The sequence below is a fragment of the Pinus tabuliformis genome, chromosome 8 (genome assembly GCF_031772625.1).
Source record: "Pinus tabuliformis cultivar Carrire ecotype Pingquan chromosome 8, CPIR1, whole genome shotgun sequence".
Classification (NCBI taxonomy): domain Eukaryota; kingdom Viridiplantae; phylum Streptophyta; class Pinopsida; order Pinales; family Pinaceae; genus Pinus; species Pinus tabuliformis.
This window is the reverse complement of record NC_142294.1, coordinates 1,764,878,631-1,764,901,867: the sequence shown is the minus strand read 5'-3', so window position 1 is coordinate 1,764,901,867 and position 23,237 is coordinate 1,764,878,631. Positions and strand designations below refer to the sequence as shown.

The window sequence follows — 23,237 nt, the reverse complement described above, 5'->3', positions numbered from 1 at the left end:
CCCTTAATAAAAGGAATTGCATATATTCACTGTGTATACTTCACCATCATTATTCAGGTTATTATTATTATTTTTTTGTTCTTTTGGAGTTATACGGAAACCCTTATTCTGATTGTAGATTCTTGTAACATGTTTACGTGGTTGTTTGGGCCACTTGTCCATCTCTGAGACAGACGTTTCCATTCATTATCGGAATTGTTTATAACAAGAAAACTTTTGTAGCAGAAAATATTTAATTATATTAGTTTGAACTCAGACAAGGTCCCTGCGCTGAACATTTGTCATTGTCTCTGCGCCACCTAGTGGGGAGCTCCGGGCATTGGATTCAATTCAAGTTACTCGGCTACACGTACCCTGTCCAAAGCAAAAAATGTAAAACGAATTGGTTGTCAAGTTATTTTTTACAGTTGTCAAGTTATTTTTTATAGTTGGAAAATTTATTATAATTAAGTTTTCAAATCAGTTTATTTTGCGCAAAGGAACAAATGTACAGTAAAATAGTTGTGAAGTTATTTTTTATCATAAGAAAATTTATTAAAATTAAGTTGTCAAATTAATCATGAAAATAATTATCAAACTAGTAGTAAAATTAGTTATTTCTGATGGAGTTGTTTTTAGAGAGATTTTTTGGAAGTTTTTAAGGTGGGTTTTTCTAATCAAATTTCTCTAAAATTTGGTAGGAATTTATTGAAATCACAAGCTTGATGGGTAATCCTGTGTAATCGAAGTGTCCTAGAGATTTTCCAGGGTGTTGAATCTATATATACAATCAAAAATCTAATTTAAATAAAACAAATTAAGATTTCATCTCAAATTTTTCCATCAGATTCTGACACTTGAAAATCCAAAAACTCACACTAAAAACAATTCCATCTCAATTATGCATAATAAAAATTTAACATAAATTAAAATCTTGTGTAAACATGACACAGAATGTCCTCATCAAACGTTTTTTTTTTTTATCGTTAAAACTATGCTATTTCTATTATTTATAGTAACAGTAGAAAATAGTTACAGCCAGGAGTACATGTCGCCAGATGCCAGGGGTGGCGCTCTGGATGGATGGTATTCACAAAAAACTACCCGCGCAGGGGCATCCTCATCGTGACTGAACACCCACGCAGGGGCAACACCATTGAGATCAACAACCCATGCAAGGGCACCGTGACTGAGACTGGTAGCCCACGCAGGGGCTGTAGAGCTTTGAAGACCAGAAAAAGCAAAATTATCTATCCCACGCAGGGGCAAGAGAGAGAAAAGGAAGTTTTTCAGCAAAATCCCACGCAGGGGCATGGTCATGCACAAAACTACATAATTGTCAAGCCAAACATAGACATTCACGACATACATTGAGCATTTGTGATAAGAGTAACAGTTCACAAAAAAACCTGAGCATTGTCTGAGGGCAGGAGCTTGGTTGAGCCGGCGTCTATTCGTCCGAGTCTTCCGGATAAACCCAGTACTCGCCTTCTGGGGGAGGTCCCCAATCATACTTGGCCTTGCCTGAAGCGGGCGCTGGTTGAGATGATGGTGGAGCGACCCCTGGCTCAGGTTGTGCCTCTGCCTTTTCCTCAGCTGCTCTGGAGCTTTCAGCAAGATGAATTTGGGCGCTGGGTTGCTCCCCAACCTCCTCTTTCGCTTCCTCCAGGAATAGGACTGAGACGTGAGCTTGAATGTTAGAATTGCCCTGGGCACCGCTGAAGGAGAATACCGCTGTACCAAACGCGGGTAGCGGGGCAGCACTTGAATCCGGCGTCCTGGCGTCCATGAATTGCTGCGACTGAATGGGATTTGCTTCAGCCACCCGGTGGCACAGACAACGGCAGCAATTTGAAGATGGATTGGCGACCGGGGGGCGTGAAGTTCCGCCTCGTCCCGTGCCTCGACGGCTAATGAGCCTCTGTCTCGGCGGCATGATTTCCTTGAAGTCCGATGAGGGTGTGAGACCGCCTTCACCCCCTTTTGATGCCCTATCTCCACCTCCAAATGCCAGAGGGAGTTCTCGAGCTTGTGCTCTGAGACCTGACGCCCAGAAACCCAAATCCACAATTCGAACCTTATCCGATGCAAAACATTCCAAATTCTTGCCATACTTAAGCTGCTCTGGCTTGCCTCGATACTGGTAAGCCATAACTCCCCTCTGCAACAGTTAATGGAGCATAGCCTCGGCAATGAATTGCCGTCCTCTCGCTCCTTTGCTCTCACGCTTGCCATCCAGGGCGGCGGAGGGCAGTTAATGACTTGTTCAGGCTTGAGGCCGCCCATGCTGAGCAGGTGGCGCGCCGTCCTTCTTCTGCGTGGCACCCGCATCCGGGTGGGCATTGTCATTTTGGATCAGCTTATCCAATTCCTGGGCTTGAGCATTGTCTGTGATAATGGTTGGGGCTCCTGTAAGGAGAATATGATCATTATCTGCCCCTATGTTGGCGAGAAGGTCGGCGACCTTGTTGCCTTCTCTTTTTGTATGAGAAAAAGAGATTGCCCTGTTGCTGCGAAGGGCATGTTCAATTGCTTCTAAACGGGCTGCCAGTCTCCAACTGTTTGAGATTTTTTTCGCTTGAGAACCATTCTGCAATCTCTTAGCCATGTTTATAAGAATCTGGGAATCTCCTTCCACGATCAAGGGCTGCAGATTGAGGTTTTCGGCTAGGAGGAGTCCTTGCCACAATCCTTCAATTTCCGCTGAGTTATTGGTATCCCAGCCCAAGGATCCCAAAAATATCTTCAAGGGTGTACCTTCATGATTCCTGAGGATGCCTCCAAAGCCTGCTTTTCCCGGGTTACCTTTGGAGGCTCCATCAAAGTTGAGCTTGTAAGAATATCTAGGTGGGGCGCTCCAGGTGTCTTTGATTGAACCGCTGCTTGTGGAGATGTTGTTCCTGTGTTGGGATTGAGGAATGTTCAATTGCCAGTTGCTTAGTATACCTTTTTCATTATCAAGAGAGGGAAGATCTTCCGTTGTCCAGGAGTGGAGGATCAGCGTCTCATTCAGGTTCCCACATAGATTGGTCCAGACCTCTTCGATCCTTGAGCTCTGATTTTTGAATATTCGCTTGTTCCTTTCTTTCCAAATGCTCCAGGATATGAGACCAGGGAGAAGGTTCCACAAGCAATTGAGGAGTTCACTCTTATAAGGGTTCTGCGGCCAGTGCCTTAGGGATTCAGTAATGTCGTTTTTTGTTCTGCATCTTTTTTGACACCTGAAGCCCGCTTTTTCCCATAGTTGATTAGCTAGAGGGCAGGAATCCAAAAGGTGTTGAAGCGTTTCCTCATTTTGGCAACAATTGGGGCATAGCGAAGGTCCATGGAAATTCCTTCTTCTTAATTTATCCCAGGTAAGGATTCTTTTGTGACTGACTAGCCACAGGAAGTAGGAGATTTTGGGCCATGAGCCAAAACCCCATATTTTGCTCCATATAGGGTCAGAGTGGATATTATTGTTACAGATTATCTTGTAAGCTTCTGAAGTGGTGAAGTCGCCTTTTGGTCGGTATCCCCATCTCAAGATGTCGGCGCCTTCGTCATATCGGATTCTTCTTTTATCCAGCTCCTTCTCCAGAACCCCTGTATCCTGCAAGTCTGTGGTGATAGCCCAGTGATTTCCTTGTTTCCATTTCCTGAATCCATGTTCCATCTCTTGCCCCCAGTAGTAATGGATCTTTTCTTGCTGCTGCTCCTGCCTGACATGATCCAGAGGTAATTGGAGGGTGTGGATGAGCTTTGGCATCTGATTCCATGCATCTGTCCAAAATCTTGCTGTTTGGCCATTCCTAACCTCCCAAAAGCTGTGTTGCTGTATTAAGTGGTAGTGCTGTTTGGCCGCGTTCCATATGAGCGAGCCTTTTTCCAAGGGGATGAACCGGATGAGCTCCTCCTGGGGTCTGTTGTTGGCATATTTAGCTGTCCAGATTCTTGCCCAAGGCTTTTCCGGATTAGTGATCCAGTGCCACCAAATTTTTGCACTCATGATGGCATTACTATGCTCCGGGTCCCTCAGCCCAATACCTCCTTTTTCTTTTGGCTGGCATACTGTTGGCCATTTGACCAAAGCCCATTTCCGATTAGTTGCCGTCCCTCCCCAGAGAAAGCTGCGTTGAAGCTGCCTAATTCTCTTTAGGACCCATTTGGGTGCTGCAAGGATTGAGAATAGGTACAGCGGCATTGCCTGAAGGACAGATTTAATGAGCACAACCCTGCTGGCTAGGTTGAGAGATCTGTGAGTCCAGAGGTTGAGACGAGATTCCATTTTCTCTATGAGAGTGCGCCAAGCGGAATGCTTTAGAGCTGAGGCCGTGAGAGGGGCGCCAAGGTATTTTGAGGGAAGGGAGGCGGTAGGGAATCCGAGGATGCGAGTGATGGCTGATTTGACAGGGGGAGGCGTATGAAAAAAGAAAATTTGTGATTTGGCACAATTTACATCCGTGCCTGAGGCTTCAGCAAAGTCATTGAGCAAGGATTTGAGGCGAGTGGCTTCCTGGGCTGAAGGGTAGCCAAAAAGCATGGTATCATCAACGAATTGCTGATGGGAAGTGGCAGGGGAGTTATGAACAGAAAGACCCTTGAGCTGATGAGATTGAAGAGCTTGTTTGATGTGACGTCCAAGCCCTTCTGCCATGAGAACGAATAGGAAAGGAGATAGGGGGTCCCCTTGCCTGATTCCTCTTGATGGTTTGAAGGGCTTTGAAGGGATGCCATTTACCAGGATGGAGAACTGAGTGGAGTTTATCAGACTCATGACCCAGCGGATCCACATGGAACTGAAACCAAAAGCTTTTAACATTTGCTGCATGAAGATCCAGCTGAGTTTATCGAAAGCTTTAGAAAGATCTAGTTTAAGTAGCATACCTGCCTGCTTTGACTGTTTGAGGGAGTGGATGATCTCATGCGTGAGGAGAATGCCGTCCAAGATTTGTCTGCCCTCCACATAGCCTGATTGTTCCTGAGATATGAGCAACGGTAGCAAAGGCTTCAGCCGATTAGCCACTACTTTAGAAACGACCTTGTATATCACATTACAAAGTGCAATCGGCCTATATTTGTCAGGCGTGATAGCTTCCTTCTCCTTAGGGATTAGGGCTATAAACGTTGTGTTGAGAGAAGGCAGCATCCAGTGGAGGGCTCTCGATTCTTCCACAATTTGCCAGACCTCTTGTTTAATCAGCTCCCAGAAGGTATGAAAGAACGTGGGGGTAAATCCGTCTGGCCCAGGTGCCTTTCCTTCTTTGAGCTGGAACATCGCTTCATCCACCTCCTGAGGCATTATTGGGCGGAGGAGAAGCTCATTGTGTTCTTCCTTGATGATTCTAGGCACATTGTTGGTAATTTTTTCTATTGCTATCCTTCTGTCTCCTTCGGGCTCTTGAAGGATCTGACTGAAGTGATTGCGTAATTCTTTCTCTATTTCCTCGTGCTTTTCTATTTTCTCTCCTCCTTGCTTCTGGATAAACGGGATGTTATTGTGCATTCTTCTTTGAATGGTGGTTCTGTGGAAGAATTTGGTGTTGCGCTCTCCTTCCTTCAACCATCTTATTCGGGACTTTTGCTTCCAGTATACTTCCTCCTGCTTCTGCCTGTCCTGAAGCTGACTATGGATGCGTCGTTCCTGTTCCAGGGTCCCTTCAGTGTGTCCCTCTGTGATTATCTTCTGATGGAGGTCCGTTAATTCCCGATTGAGATCTTGCTGAGCTTTGAAGATATCTCCAAAAGTTTCTCTGTTCCATCGCTTTAAGTGGCCTTTAAGGTGCCGGAGCTTCTGTTGGAATTGGTACATCTTGGACCCTTCTGGAGGGATGAAGGAGGTCCATATGGATTTTACGAAGTCTTTGAACTCAGGGTGCGTGAGCCAGAATCCTTCGAAGCGGAAGGGTCTTCGCGTTTGATCACCAGGTCGTTGCCATTGAAGAGCAATCGGCCAGTGGTCCGAGCCAGTATGCTGAAGTATTGCTGCTGTAAAGTCTCCTCCCAGGTGAATCGCATTATCTGAGATAAGGATGCGATCTAGTTTGGAAGCGGTTTGGTGTTTTCCAGCTCTACGGTTGCTCCATGTGAACGTACCATTGCAGAAAGGCACATCTATGAGGGAGGCGTTGTCCTCATCAAACGTTTTATATATATATATATATATATATATATATATATATATCTATATATATATATATATATATATATATATATATATATAATCAATCTCCTTTGTCACTAGCCATATGAGTTAAAAATATATGCTTTTGTAGAACTCCATGGCCACATGTAACATTTGACAGACAAGTGTTGGCGTGATTGCTTTATTTTAATTTAACCTTTTTTTTGTCACACTCTCACTCACTGCATTTACATAAAGTAAACTAGAGATTTTAAAATTATTTTTAATGATTATAATTTTTATTTAAAACTTAAAAAATTATTAATATTAATTTATGGAAAAGTTAGAATTAAATTTAAAATTATAAATATTACTTTTATCAATAAATTTAATCGTTATTAATATTGGGATGGCTGTAAATTATTATTTGTGAAATATTTGTTATATTTAAAAAATTATTAATTTTAAAAGTAATATTATTTTTTCATAAAATTTTAAGTTTTTTTTTCAATTTTTGTTATTGTTTCTAAAAATTTATAAAATAAAAAATATTGTATACTACAAAAAATAGGGTCTGGTTAAATCATTGGGAGATGGACGAGAATGTTGCATTGCAAAACATTAATAACATTAAAAATATTGTTACTTCTAAGTTCAAAGAAAAAATGTGGTGTGAAAAAGATTTAACAGCTAAAATAAAATTAAGATATTATAAGGAGGTCATCAACCCCACCCTAGAAGATCAAAAGTATCTCTCTGTTTTAACTACCTCAAAGAGGAAAATTAATATAGCCAAAATTAGAATGAACTCCCATGAACTCCATAGTGAAACGGGTCATTGGGAAATTCCTCAAACACCATGGATGGAAAGGTTCTGCCATCTACGAAAATCGAGGATGAAAATCACTTCCTCTTAGAGTGCCCCAGGTACAACCACATTAGATCTCAATTTCAAAATCTTTGTTGTAATACTGACCTTCCTAGCCTTTTATGTTGTCAAAATTACAGTGAGCTCCGGAGGCTTCTCTCCAAGCTTTTTGAGCATAGGAATAAAATCTTAAATCAAACTAAATAATTCGTTTCTTTAAGTCCAATAGACCAAAATTTGGTCTTAGTGGACGTTAACCACCACCACCACCATCATCATCATCATCAGATATATATATATATATATATATATATATATATATTATAAAATATCAATAATACTATTTGATTTATTGTTAATATTATAACAATAAGATGTCCTAAAAATAATTTTCTCAATCTCACTTATAAATAAAATATTTGCATGTTCATATCAAATAACATAATGTTATGTCAACTTTATATATAAATTTTTCCATCATTAAAAACAAAAATGAATATACTTATTTGGTTAGTTTTAATTAAAATTATATAAAATGTCAATAATCATACTCTCATTGGGCTAGTTCAATTTGTTGTTGACTAGAAGATGTGGTAAAAAAATTCCACTCTCTTTTTTTTGTAAGTAAGCTTTGATATTAACAAAAACAAAATATAGTACAAAACTTCTGCTGAAGCAGATTACTGGCCGTTAAGCTGCAGGCCTTACCCCATGATACCAGAAGAGAACAGAGTGACTGAAGACGAGAAAAGACATAATAACAGGAAACTGAGAACCGGCACACCACGCAGGGCGGCAACTAACAAGAGTAGACAACAGACATAGACAGAGGAAACCTGGACAGATAACATAATAACCCGCTGAGAGGAGGAAAGCAGGGGTGGCAAGCCTCGAGGCAAAAGAAGACCGCTGGGGACGAGGGGTCTGATAGACTGCAAAGTCAAAGGCGCTTGAACATCTCCATGACCGGAGTAGATCTTGACATGTTGATCTGCCCTGGCCTGGGCGAATTGCCCTGCTGGTCTCCCGACGGTTCACCCTTCTGCATGTCGGAGGGCTTGTTGTCTTGCCCGATGGTTTGTCGTAGAAGCTTTATCAGAACAATGAGTTTTTTATCCATGGTGTCAACTTGTTGGTGAATCGCGCTTAATTTGAATTCGCTGCTCTCCACCATCGCCATGTGGTCATGCGACATAGTTTCTGCAAACTGCTTAAGCTTACGCAGCTGCTCTGCGTGTTCACCTTGGATGTCCATTGCTTTCGCGAGGAGGGTCTTCATGCGCCAACTTTCCGCTTGAGTTCTTACGAATTGAGTGGCTCGAGTGCTGGGAGTTCCAGGGTCCTGGAGCCAGTCAACTTCTTTCCCGATTTGCTGGTCAGAGAGCTTGCTTTCCTCGTCCTGGACAGTGGCTTCTAAGTCAATGATCTTGCGCTTGTTCCGTTGCGAGGTTCGCCTCTCAAACATCTCTCTTGCTTGTTGCAGATCATGGTTGGCGGATTTTTTGCGGCTGCCCTCCCCTGCCATTGTATTTCTAACTTGCCTAGCTTTATCCTGAGCATTATTTGCAGAGTGAGGAGGATTAGTTTTGCTGCACGCTGAGACAATGTTTTTCATTTGGCCTTTGAGAGTGGTTAAATAACAAAATTCGGGGAGATTTCCAGTGTGTGATCGTTTAACTTTGTGCAACTTGCACATCAGATCACCATAATTGTCGCGTGATGGAATTTTAGTTGGGTTGTGGAATAATTGAATCCCTTTACGGTCACCGCTCCCTGCTTGCTCCAAGTTGTGCCAAGTGTCCCTTTTCCTTATTATGTTTCGGCGGCTCATATCACCACAGATTATGAACCTGCACAAATCTTTGTCACCTGCTTCTGTCATAGTTGCCCTCATCCTGTTTGTCCTTCACGGCCTGCTGGAAATTAATGGAGCGTGTCTAGTCAGCCTGTTCAAGCAATTATGGCATTGGGCTATTCGACCCTCCGGTCGGACTCCTCTGCCGTCACCATATCTAACCGTGAGAGTTGGATGCATTTTCCCCTTAATTGCTGGTTGTCAACCTGCTGCCAACAGTTGTCCCATATTTCGTTGGGGTGTTCAATCCCATGATTTGCCAAGTGGTCAGCAACCGAATTGGCATTTTGCCTTACCGCCTGAAAGATGAGGCCTTTCATTTCTCCTATCAGTTTGGCAATGTTGTCTGTGACCTTAGACAATCGCTAGTATTTTGTGACTCTACTGGCTGGCGTTCCCCGTAGATTTTCCTGGCTACAGTTATGGCTACTTCTGAATCTCCCTCAATTACTGCTTTGCTTTTTAAGTATGGGGGTTTACGCAGTGCATTGTATTAGATATCATTTTGGGATTCAACTGCGTTAAGTAAGTCATTCACGTATGACCATTTCCATGAGAGGTAGTCGTAATTGACTAATTTCTCATGATTTTTGAATAGTTCACTTAGCACTCATTGCATCGGGTGATGCTCACAGGGGTGAAGAAGTGGGATTGAAACTAGTGAAATGAATCACATAGCATCAATCATCACTTCTGGGGCTTGCACCCGGTAACCAGGACTTCCTAGGAGGTCACCCATCCCAGAACTCCTCTGGCTCAAGCGTGCTTAACTGTGGAGTTTTCCCCACAATCAAGCCCACTTAGCTTGCTACCCCATTTGCAAAACCTTAGAAAGTATTGTGCCTCATGAACCATTCAAGTAGAGATCCCTTGACTCTTTTTTGAATTTAAGTATGGGGGTTTATGCAGTGCATTATATTAGATATCATTTTGGGATTCAACTGCGTTAAGTAAGTCATTCACGTATGACCATTTCCGTGAGAGGTAGTCGTAATTGACTAATTTCTCATGATTTTTGAATAGTTCACTTAGCACTCATTGCATCGGGGGATGCTCACAGGGGTGAAGAAGTGGGATTGAAACTAGTGAAATGAATCACATAGCATCAATCATCACTTCCGGGGCTTGCACCTGGTAACTAGGACTTCCCAGGAGGTCACCCATCCCAGAACTCGTCTGGCTCAAGCGCACTTAACTGTGGAGTTTTCCCCACAATCAAGCCCACTTAGCTTGCTACCCCATTTGCAAAACCTTAGAAAGTATTGTGCCTCATGAACCATTCAAGTAGAGATCCCTTGACTCTTTTTTGAATTTAAGTATGGGGGTTTACGCAGTGCATTATATTAGATATCATTTTGGGATTCAACTGCGTTAAGTAAGTCATTCACGTATGACCATTTCCATGAGAGGTAGTCGTAACTGACTAATTTCTCATGATTTTTGAATAGTTCACTTAGCACTCATTGCATCGGGTGATGCTCACAAGGGTGAAGAAGTGGGATTGAAACTAGTGAAATGAATCACATAGCATCAATCATCACTTCCGGGGCTTGCACCCGGTAACCAGGACTTCCCAGGAGGTCACCCATCCCAGAACTCCTCTGGCTCAAGCGCGCTTAACTGTGGAGTTTTCCCCACAATCAAGCCCACTTAGCTTGCTACCCCATTTGCAAAACCTTAGAAAGTATTGTGCCTCATGAACCATTCAAGTAGAGATCCCTTGACTCTTTTTTGAATTTAAGTATGGGGGTTTACGCAGTGCATTATATTAGATATCATTTTGGGATTCAACTACGTTAAGTAAGTCATTCACGTATGACCATTTCCATGAGAGGTAGTCGTAACTGACTAATTTCTCATGATTTTTGAATAGTTCACTTAGCACTCATTGCATCGGGTGATGCTCACAGGGGTGAAGAAGTGGGATTGAAACTAGTGAAATGAATCACATAGCATCAATCATCACTTCCGGGGCTTGCACCCGGTAACTAGGACTTCCCAGGAGGTCACCCATCCCAGAACTCCTCTGGCTCAAGCGCGCTTAACTGTGGAGTTTTCCCCACAATCAAGCCCACTACTGACTAATTTCTCATGATTTTTGAATAGTTCACTTAGCACTCATTGCATCGGGTGATGCTCACAGGGGTAGCAAGCTAAGTGGGCTTGATTGTGGGGAAAACTCCACAGTTAAGTGCGCTTGAGCCAGAGGAGTTCTGGGATGGGTGACCTCCTGGGAAGTCCTAGTTACCGAGTGCAAGCCCCGGAAGTGATGATTGATGCTATGTGATTCATTTCACTAGTTTCAATCCCACTTCTTCACCCCTGTGAGCATCACCTGATGCAATGAGTGCTAAGTGAACTATTCAAAAATCATGAGAAATTAGTCAGTTACGACTACCTCTCATGGAAATGGTCATACGTGAATGACTTACTTAACGCAGTTGAATCCCAAAATGATATCTAATATACTGCTTTGGTTGTTTGGTTAATTTGGAGAATCCTTAGCCCTTTTCCATAGCTGCAAATTCCATTTCATTATTTGTGCCTTCCCCAAGAGCTTTACTGTAGATGTGAAGTATTTCTCCTTCATGGTTTCAGATAATTCCTCCAATTCCTGCTGGGCCGGGATTGCCTCTCGAGGCACCGTCAAGGTTTAGCTTTAGAACCCCTTATGGCGGACGCTTCCAGCCCTTCAGCTCAGTGTTTAGGTTTTGCTGCTGCACAGTAGATCCCAGTTGTTGTTCGTTGAGCAGGTTGAAGGCCTTCAGAATTCGTTGGTCCTCAGCCGAAGGTTGGTTGTCAGGATCTGCCTTGCATTTTACCAAGATTAATTGACGCATGTTTTGGATTAAGGTGCTTTGCAGGTACTCTATATTTCTGTGCTCACTTTGAAAGATTCTGCGATTTCTTTCTTTCCATATGGTCCAAGTTATGAAGCCTGGTAGAATTTTCCATATGTTGTTGATTCTTACGTTGTTAGAGTATTTGCTTGGCCAATTCATGATGGTATTTTGAATGGATTCCCTATCTCTGTTTGTTTGTTGCAATATAGTTTCCATCCCTTGCCATAGGTGATCAGCCCATTCACAGGTATTGAAAAGATGGTTCATGGTTTCTTCTGCTTGATTGCACATAGGGCATATGGAGGGGCCTTCGAAACCTTTTTTGCGCAGGTTCTCCCATGTGAGAGTTTTTCGCCTCATGAGGAGCCATAGAAAGGTTTTTATTTTAGGCCAGAACATGGCATCCCAGACCTTGTTGCACCATTGTATCGCCTCCATCTGCTCCGAGTGTTCTAGCTGTTCTCTGGCCTCTTTGAGAGTGAAGTTACCACTCCCTTTCATACCCCATCTCAGTATGTCTCTTTCTGTGGTCTTTCTGATGTTTTGATTGTTTATGTAGTTTAGAAGGTCCTTTGTATTGTTGTTTTCTTCAATTGGGTTCTCAGTGTCCTAGAGTGCCCATTCTCTCCATTCCTGGTCGCAGCTGTTAGGATTCCAGTAGTGGTGGACGGTAAATTTTCCCCTGTTCTTGCATTCTCTTTTAAACTCTTCAAGCTATGGTTTTTCCAGCTTTGGGAGCTGCTGCCAGGAAGCTTCCCAGAAGAGGGTCGTTTCCCCATTGCAGATCTCCCAGAAGCTGTGGTCCTGAACTAAGTTGCGGTTTCTTCTAGCTAAATTCCATATCGGAGAACCCTCTGGTGTTTCCTGTATCCTGATTAGGTCTTGTTCATTGTAGTTAGGAGTGTATTTCTCCTTCCAGTGTCTGGCCCAAGGTAGGTTGGTTTCCTTCAGCCAGCGCCACCACAACTTGGCTCCGCATGTCATATTGATGGTGTGGGGATCAATTAAACTTAAACCACGTACTGCTTTCGAAGTGCATAGCTTGTTCCAGGCCACTAGTGCCCATTTCTTTTTCTCCGCATTGCCACCGCATAGAAAAGATCTTTGTATAGTTCTAATTTTCGAAAGGATACCGCTAGGAGCTGGCATAATGGATAGCAAATACTGCGGGATGGCCTGCAGTATTTCTTTGGTGAGGACTAGTCTCCCAGTAAAGTTAAGAGCCCTGTGAGTCCAATGCTTGCATTTTTTCTCCAGTTTCGCTCAAAAAATTTCCCAGTGAATTTTTAGCCAAGGCTTAGTAGTGAGAAGGGCTTCCAGATACTTAGATGGTAGAGTGCCTTTTCGAAAGACAAGAATGCTGGAAAGATGGTTCTGGATGGCAGGATGAGTGTTAAAGAAGAATATAGTCGATTTAGCATGGTTAATCTCCATGCCTGAAGCTTTGCTAAAGAGATTTAGAATGTTTTTGAAGGCCATAGCTTCTTTCACAATTGGAGTGCCATGCAGCATTGTGTCATCGACAAACTGCTGGTCTGTTGTTGTAGGAATGGAGGGGAAAGGGTGTAAGCCTTTGAGTTTCCTTTGCTCTCTTGCTTTGTGAATGAGCCTGCTGAGCCCTTCCATAAGGATCACAAATAGGAAGGGGGAGAGAGGGTCTCCTTGTCTAATGCCTTGGGAGGGGGAGAAAGGTGCAGAGGGGGAGCCATTGACCAGAATGGAAAAATTGGTAGATTTGATCAGAGCAAGGATCCATTTGGTCCATTGCTTGTCAAAGCCAAAAGCATTTAGAGTGGCTTCCAGATAATTCCAGTTGACTTTGTCGAAGGCTTTGGAGAGATCTAGCTGCATCAGCATGCCTGGTAGTTTCCTTGTCTGCAGGGTATGAACCATCTCCTGTGCTAAAAGGATGTTGTCTAAAATTTGCCTGCCCTCCACGTAGCCTGACTGCTCTTCTGAGATTAAGTCAGGAAGAATAGGCTTAAGTCTGTTGGCTATGACTTTAGATATGATTTTATATATCACATTGCAGAGAGCTATAGGTCGAAACTTATCAGGGGAGTTGGCTTCTTCTTCCTTAGGGATTAGTGCAAGGAAAGTGGAGTTCAGGGATTTGAGAATGGAGCCTGAACGTCTGGAGTCTTCGACAACTTCCCATACCTCTGTTTTAATAGTTGGCCAGCAAGCTTTGTAGAAGTTGATTGTAAAACCATCAGGCCCCGGTGCCTTATCATTTGGCATACTCTTGACCGCGTCTTCCACCTCCTCCATTGAGACCTTTCTTAGCAGAGCAGAGTTTTGCTCAGAGGTTATGATGTGGGGTATAGCTTGGGTTAGTTCCTCTATGGCCTCAGATCTTTCTTCCTGCGTTTCCTGAGCTATATGCTTGAAGTGCCTGGTGAGCAGTGTTGATATGTCCTTGTGATTTTGAAGAGTTTCCCCTGCTTCATTGTTGAGCCTAAGGATTTTGTTTGCCCCCCTGTAGTCCAGCGTCGATCTATGAAAAAACTTTGTATTTTGTTCTCCCTCCTTTAGCCATTGGATCCTTGATTTTTGTTTCCACAATGTCTCTTCCTATTGGCAGCGGAGTTTCCATTGCTGCATCAGTACCTTCTCCTGTTCTTTTGAGTCTTCTCTATAGTTCCCTGAAGCCCATTCTTTATGAATTAGATTTAACTTACCTTCGATGATGTTCTTTTCCTGGAAGATGTTTCCAAACTCGGCTGCATTCCAATCTTTAATTCTGTTTTTGATGTGTTTTAGTTTGCTTTGGAGCTTGAACATTTTGGTTCCTCTTAGATCTAATGGTTCACACCACCATTCCTTCAGCAAGTTTGCAAAGTCGGGATGAGTTAACCAGAACTTTTCAAATCTGAAGGGCTTATTTCTAGGGGTGCATAGGAAGGCTGCTTCCAAAGCTATTGGCCAGTGATCTGATCCTCCACTAGGAAGAATGTCAGAGTCCACTGTTATTCCTTCGAGTAAGATACTTTCCGAGATCAGAAATCTATCCAGACGGGAGGCAATCCTATTGTCTCCTCCTCTCCTGTTGTTCCAAGTGTAGGAACCATTTTTGGGAAGGATGTCTACTAGCTTGGCAGCTTCTATGAAATCCACAAAGAGTTCTGTATCTTTGTTAAGCCTCCTGAGTCCTCCTTTTTTCTCCAGTAGAGAGGTTATCATGTTAAAGTCTCCCCCCATGATGATCTTAGAGGTTGGGTGTCTAAGCTTTAAATTCATGAGAGAATTAAGAAAAGAAAATTTATCTTCTAATCTTTGCGGTCCATAGACATTTATACATAGGTAAGTTTCAGAGTTACCTGTCATTTGAACTTCTGTGGCAATAAACGATCGTGCAGCTTCCATTGAGATAATGTCTATTACTCGGGTGTCCCAAAGTGTAGCTATGCCTCCTTCCCATCCTTGACTGGCTACATCTATATATTTTATAGGTTTGCCTAGCCTTTTTCTGATGTTCTCCATTTGGTTAGTGGTGCATTTGGTTTCCTGTATGAACATAATATCTGGGTTTTCTTGCCCACGGGGCTTTGGATTGACGGTGAATGGGTGCGCTGTTAAGGCACTCCTTGTGATAGGTCACTGGTTCAATTCCCCGTGGGTACTTAGTTTAGTCTTAACCTAGAAAAAAAAAATATATATCTGGGTTTTCTTGTTGGAACTTTCTCTTAAGCAGTCTTTTCTTGGCTTGGCTATTGAGCCCTCTTGCATTCCATGGAATGATTTTCATTTATAACTAGATACTTATTGGTAGGACGGGAAGGCGTGTAGAGCCTTCATTTTACTAGAGTTTATCATTAAAATCCCCAGATCATGTAGCACCTCCCAACTGGTTCTTCTGCCTCTTCTTTTATTTTGCTTCTGGCCTGTTGGGTTAAGAGAGATTCTCTTTGACTGATTACATGTGCCTTTTTCAATTCCTAATCTCATGTTTTGCCTATCTAGTTCTGCTTTTTGTCTGGCGATGAAGAGATCACTGATCTTCCTTATTTCTTCTTCCGGAATGTTGTCCAGCCCTTGAGTTCTCCAGTTTTTCTCCATATCTGGGAGGTTCACCCCTTCCTTTTCTAGAACTGCATTGAGCTCCATTTCCTCACTACCTCCATCGCTGGTTAACATATCAGTGTCTTCATCGCGTTCGTCTTCGAACTCTTGCATTTGAACTTCTGTTCTGATTATATTTTCCTCCCTGTCCTTTGTTGTGTGTTCTAGCTTGTCTTTTGGTTCTTCAATAAGTTTTGTTTCCCTATTTGTGCCTTCTGAATCTGTATCAGTTTCCAGAATGCTGAAGGTGTTGTTGATGATGCCAGGTCCTGCCTCTGCTCTGTATATTCTTTTTCTGTTGGCTCTCTGTCTTGTTTTTGGCTTTGTGAAGGCCTCTTTACTTTTTGCTGCTTGCTCTTGTTTGTGTTCTTCCCCTGTTCTGTTTAGAGGGCATTCTCGGACAAGGTGTCCATGCTCATGACACCTTCTGCAACGGAAGGGGATTTGTTCGTAGTCGATGGCTTGATAGTAATCCTCATCTCTGAATTCCAACCACAGGCCTTCATGCAGGGCTCCTGAAACGTCCATCTCCACACAAATTCTTGCGCAGGAAGTATATCTTCGTTGCATCATTGCTTCTGAAGCTTTAATGAAGGTTCCGAGACGGTCTCCTATTTGCTTAAGCGTCGCAAGTCCCCAGTAGTCTATAGGAAGGGAGAATAGGCGGATCCACACTAGAACCTGTGTAAATGTCTCTTTTTCAGGCACAAAGTTTGCCTTCCAGGGTCTCATGTAGAGTCCAGCTAAGGCAAAGAAGTAAGGTCCTCCATCGAAGACTCTGTCCTTGTCTTCCAAGCTTGTAAAGACAACAGTAAAGAAACCTTTTGCCCCAAGGTGGAGTTTAACATCACATTTTGGCTTCCAGTGTTGCCTGATCCATTGGAAGAGTGTGCGTTTTGTTGGCCACAGTCCCATAAATTTTCATATTATTGCATGTTCCATCATGTGGTCTCTATAGGCCTGAATGTCCGGATCTAAGAAGACCACTCGAAGGGTTTCGTTTTTTTTCGGTTTGCATGCTCCTTGGGTTGCCTGGTTGGAGCTGGGGTTTGTAGCCTTTGCTTGCTCCTCTTCCTCTTGTGGGTGTTTCTCTGTTCCATGTTCTTTTTCGCCTTCTTTTTGGGTTATTATTGATGTTTTGTCTCTTGTCCTGCATCTAGTCTTTTGTCGTTTTTCTCCTGTCCATTATTAGTTTTACCTATCATCTTTGGGTTTTTTCTTTTCTCTTTCTGCAGCTGTTATGTCCTTTCTCTACTGTTGCCGCCGTTATCCTTACGTTCTGCATAACCAATGATTTTAAATCCTTCCTGTGTTTTCTTCTTTTGCATGACCACCTGCTTAAAGGATGGGGTCCCAGTGGACCCCTCGTTTACCATTTGTCGGGTCAGTCCTCGACCTCTGAGAAGTAAATCTGCTAATCTGTCTCTTTGTGCTTCCAGAACTGTTGTTGAACCTGCAAGTTGCAGCCCCAAACCCTAGGTCTCGAAGCTCCCGTCACATATCCCTGGCTCCAACCAATCCCAAGGTCGTAAAAAATTTCCACTCTCACTTTCAGCCATAAATAAAATATTTAGATGTTAATGTGAAATAACATAATCAACTTTTAACAATTAAAAGTGAAAAATAAAATTAAAATAAAATAAAAGATAAAATAAAAAAAATTCACTTTCGGGTATAGGGAAGATGTATAATTCTTATATTTTTAAAAAATATTTCAATACAAGAATTAAGTAAACTATTTAAATATCATACTAACTAATTATGCCAAATACATTCTTTAAGGGGATGAATTATGAATGACCTTTGTTATTTGTTGAAGGCCACTCACAATTGGCCATGTGTGTTCTAAGATGGCAAACATTTCATTGCCAACTAACCATTGTTGACAGACCTTCATAATATAAAGAAGGCATTCGCCATAAATTTGCAACCCATATCTCCTCATTTGAATCACTCTCGGACGACTTTCTTAGAGTCATTCTATTCTGAGTTGGTTTAAAGCTCACTTAAAGTTAGTTTATCCTTGTCCTTTAGTTCATCCTTAGTCAGTTTAAATAGCTCACTTAATGCCAACCTATCCTTATCCATTACAAACAACTTTCTTAAAATCAAACCATTCTCATCTACCTTAGTCATCTTGCTTAGAGTTGGTCCATTCTTATTGAGCTCAAGGAACTCTCTCCAAGCCACCCTAGCCTCATCTTCCTCAAAAAAGTCATGTAGCTCTAGTTTTTCCTCATCCACCTCAAACAACATGCCTAAATTTGGCAAATCCTGATCCAGCCCATGTGTGAGTGCATATTCTTTTGTGATGAATTCTTTAATAAATTTGAAATCATATAATTCATTTGCACTCATGGGGAAATTCTTCACTACCTACTCTTTTATGACAAGCAATAATTCTTGTTCCAATTCCTTCAATACAACATCCAAAATTTCTTGTAGAAAGTCAAAAAGGTCACTCAAAAGATAAAACAAAGTCATTTGGGTTCGCAAAATAATAAAACAGAAATTTGTACATCAAGCACATTAATGAGAAATGAGTAAAGCATGTAGTTGTTGTTCCTTCATTTTGTACAACTTGCCTTTAAGAAGTGAGACGTCCAAGAGGGCTTTCTTCCATTTTTCTGTCTTTTCCATGGTGACTCTCTATTTGTGATTTTGAAAATATTTCTGATAACAATCTTTATTAATGTAGTGAAGAGACAAAGGTTCAATATCATAGAACACTGGAGTAGCTGTTTGTTTGGAACCCAAAATGGAAACCAATTCAAACAAGCACCATTTAGGTTCAGCATTATGCTCTGAAAAATGGAGACATAAGCGTAGGCATTTTTAATGGCTGCTTCGATTTTATTTGAGACATCAAATCTACATTGAATCTCCCTTTGATCGAGGAAGACTTGTAGTCTGCAATCATTAATTTTGAATAGATTATAGATGACATTGGGAAGGCCCTTCTTGACATCGATTGCCCTATGATTTATGAATATGTCATATTGAAACTCTCATTTTACCTCCATTATAAGTATCCCTACAAATAGAAATATATATGGTCTCATATTGAAGTTGGGAGCCTATTTCAATTGTGAGAGAGATTAATGAAGAAATGTGAAAATATTGACAAAACTGAGCAAAGGACTAGGACAGTATTTAAAGAAATATACCAAAACAAATTGGATAGGGATTGATGTAGTTGCATTATTTTTAATTTTACAATCATATATGATGCCTCAAGGGATTGAAATAATAGGAGAAAATCTATTATAATAAAAAAATTGAGCATTCCAAAGCCTATAGGCATGTTGAAGCACTTACAACGAATTGCGACAAGGTCATTCTGAAAAAATTTCCATAAGTATTTTGTTTTATAAATTTTTTAAGAGCATTGGACTTAAAAATATTCTCATAAATGAAATCATTGCCTAAGTGCTTTCGTGACTTAACCAATCTCTAACACATCGTCTTGACAAAGTGCAATCAATTGGATACATTTCCAAATTCTTTTAGTAATATGAACAATTCCAACAAATTGAGTTGTTTGAGTACTAAGATTTGAAGAGGCTTCCAAATTCTTTGATAAGTTAAACAACCTCCAATGGATTCAGTTGATTATGTGGCAAGCTTTTGAGAGCCTACCATATTCCTTAAGTAATTTAACCAAACTGCAATAGATCCAGTTATCTAATTTCACAACTTTGAAGGAGCTTCCATAATATTTTATAATTTAACCAACCTCCTACAGATCAAGTTGTCTCAGTGCCTCGCTTTGGAAAGGTTTTGAAATTCCTTTTGTAAAGTAATTAAACTTTAGCATATTGAATTGGAGTATTGCATTAATTTAACCATGTCAAGCAAAATACTAGGAAATGTAAACACACTTGACTATTTAAATCTCTCTAATTGTAGGAAAATTGAAGTGTTCCCTCCACAGGTGGTGCATCAGAGGTTGTTTAAAATTTTATTTACGATAGGCACAAATTTAATAGAACTACTAAGTTCAATTGGGGAGTTAAACAGTTTTGACGTTCTGGATGTATGCCCTTTATTGGATGCACTACCATATGTAACTTAAAGAACTTAAAGAAATTGCATCTATATGTATATAAGGAATTGAAATGTTTGTTGGCGTCGTTTGGTGATTTAAAGTACTTGCATATTCATAAATGTAAGGAAGTGAAATGTTTGTTGCCTTCTCTTGGAATGTTGGCCTAGTTTACTGAGTTGAGGGTAATTGATTATCCAGTGATACACAAACCTCCATTTGAGGAGGTGAAAGGAGAAAGAGAAACATTGAGAGATTTGGACTCTTCCATTCACAACTACATACTTCCACGAATCCAAATTTTAGAGGTTGCAGGGACAAGGATATCAAAGGTATCATTTGTTGAAGGTGTTTGCTCCAACCTTTGTGATCCTACAATGTCTTATTGTAATAATGTAAAGGAGGTTGGAACATTTCCAGATACACTTCTAGATTTACCATTTAGGGTTTGTGATATTTTGATAAAAATATGTATGATTTGTTGTCTTCCAAAGCTATAAATGATGAAAATTGTTCATTGCAAGAAATTGGAGTTGCGACGTATGAACTCATTGTTATCTTCAAGGTATTTTAACACAAGTGGATGTGTGAGGTTCAATAGCATGTGGTGATTAGGGACATTGCCACAACTTCAATGATTTCCCATTAGTGGGTGTTTCGAGTTAGAAGAGATGGAAGGCATCCAACATTGTATATTCTTACAAAATATACATGTTGGAGACTAGCCCAAATTGCAACAAATTTTTTTAAAAATGTCCAATATTAGATGGCATTTAATTACATCGAAAGCATTTTTTAAGGATGTGGTTCTATTCGGGTCTTCTTCCTTTGTCCATATCTACTTGAAGTTTGTCATGTGTCCCACTAAGTTGTTAAAGCATGCACTTGTATTTGTACAATTTGTGAGATATGTACTATGTTCTGCCATGACAATAAGTGAATATCAATCTAAAATATATGAGAAAAATTCAACTTCAAACCCATTTAGGAATCCTTAATTCGTCCATTAATCATTGTATAAAGATTTTAAATGTATCGATCATATGTATGCATTCGAAATGAACCACTTCATTATGCATTTCCCCTTTGATATCACTAACATTCCTTTAATTAAGTAAAGAAGTAAAGAAAATACTTCTTGACATATCATGATTAAACATTTCATCCATCATTAAATGTTGAAACTAGATTTTAAGTTAAGGAATTGTATATATGCATTTGTTATATGTAATTGAAACAAAATGTAGAAATTAGATTTTGAGTTAAGGAATTGTATATATGCGTTTGTTATATGTAATTGAAATGATTTCTATTATTCCATTTTCATTTGATACAAGAATAATTTTTTAATTAAATAAAGAAAATATTTCAAAGACATGACATGATTAATCTATTTAAAATGGTGAGTTATGTTTATGTATTTCCTAGAAGTTAGTGAATGTTGGTTTGAGGGGCCTTGACCCAGGTTCAGAGTGTGTTGCGCACCAAAAAAACCTTCAACTACTGACCCTTTCAGCAACGACCTGCAAGCAGGTCATGATCTCACCCGAAGCAGTTATGGGAGGTTGTAGAACCAGGTTTCCACAACCGAAGGGATACCCACAAAGTGGCATCATGTATTTACTTCTACTGTGTATCAATCTTATAACTTCACATGCATAAGAAATTCAAGTGGATGATTAGTTTACATGAACACATAAACTGTAATACATGACAATATATCTTACAGGTCTTCGCATAATTCAGTAAAAAGTATACATAATCAAATACATAACAATAGACAATTAACATATACAGAGATGTGATTATTGGAAAGGTAGCTAGGGTTTCGGAGCGGATGCGAGACAAGGGTTTCGCAGGAGTTCAGCCAAAGGAAGGAAGATCGGTGGCTAAGGGTGGAACCAGCGCATCAGGAAGATCCTCGGGCACGGACCTCATAATCACAGATATCCGGAGAAGAAGAAAAATGAAAAACTAAGGAGCGCGGGATAATCAAAGGGCAAGTTCTGACTGAAAAATGGGAACGGAGTAGGGGAGGGGAGAGATCCCCTCCTACAAGGCAGTAATAACGGGTGAAGCGAGAAAGGAACGACAGAAGGAAGGAGATCGACCAAATGAAGGTGAAACCTCAGCAACGGGAGCGCAAAGGAGAACATGAGTAGCAAGTAAATGTTTGCCGAGGGCGACGAACAAACCCAGGTTTGTAATCCCGCCCAATAGATTAGAGAACTATAGAAGTTACATGAGAGATTATGCTTTGATCTGTAAGTTCGTAGGATATTGGCCAGCAGAGAAAGATCTACTTAGATGGATCCAGCAGAGGTGGAAACCAAAAGGTCATGTGGAAGTAAAGTTGGGAGCGAAAGGATTTTTTACAGTAATATTTTCCAATCTAGAAGACAGGGAAAGGATCTTTGAGGAAGGACCCTACTTCATGAACAATGCTGGACTATTCATGAGGGAATGGGTAGAATGCTATAACCCAGAGAAGGAAAGAATGTTAGCTGCCCCGATATGGATTAGACTCTTCGGCCTACCAACAGAATTCTGGGACCCAGAGATCCTTAAGGGCATAGGAAATGCAATAGGATCGTTTGTGAAAGTGGCAGAGTCGACGAAGAGGGGAAGATATACAACATATGCTAGAATATGCGCGTACATGAACATCACAGAGCCGCTTCCAGACACAATAGAATTGGAATATCATGACGAGATCTGGCACCAATCAATTGATTATGAACATATCCCATTTCGTTGCAGAAGATGCCATGAGTATGGCCATCTATATCGAGAATGTCCCATTACAATAGCAGAAAAGGAAAGAGAAGCAGAAAATGAGAGAAGAAATGCAACAAGGAATACAGGAGAAGAGGAAGAGGATTTCAGAGAAGTGCAAAGGAAGAAAAAGAGAGGAAACAGCAAGACACAGACGGGGAAGCAAAAAGGAGCCCATAGCACAGAATCCCAAAACAAGTTTCAAATTCTACAGGAGGACGAAGCAGAAATAGAGACAAACGAGGAAGAGGAATCAGAAGGAATGGAAGTAATGAAAGAAAATGCAGACAAAGAGATAGAGCAAATGAATAAGGATCAAGAGAGGGCAGAAAGCCCAAGAGAAAGCCAAGAGGATCAAAGAGAAATGGAAATAGACCCACAAAAAACAAAAGGGGAAGAAGAGGAACAAGTTATGGCGAAGCTTCTGCAGGAATGGAAGAGGCTCGATGAAAGATTTATCCCAGAGGAGCAGAAACAGAGATATAAAGAAGCTTTCCAAAGATATAAAGAGAAAAAGGGAATAATGGAAGATAGAGAAGATGGGAAAATGGCGAAGCAGGAAGCACAAAATATAGGAATGAGCAGTATTGGCAAGGGAGGCAAAAAAAGAGGTAGAAGAACAATGAGTGAAACAATTCAAGAAGTTGGAGAGATGCTAGTCAATTCAGGAAGAGTGATACCTCTCTCAGAGGTATTCCAATCCCCTC

The 23,237-nt window shown here is 41.0% G+C and overlaps 1 protein-coding gene across 1 annotated transcript; it reads right to left on the bottom strand.

The window, feature by feature from the left end:
• Positions 1–14,222: 14,222 nt before the first annotated feature.
• LOC149243197 (uncharacterized) lies at positions 14,223–15,131 on the bottom strand. Its single transcript, XM_089371148.1, has one exon. The coding sequence runs from the start codon at positions 15,129–15,131 to the stop codon at positions 14,223–14,225; it is 909 nt and encodes a 302-aa protein (XP_089227274.1).
• Positions 15,132–23,237: the final 8,106 nt, after the last annotated feature.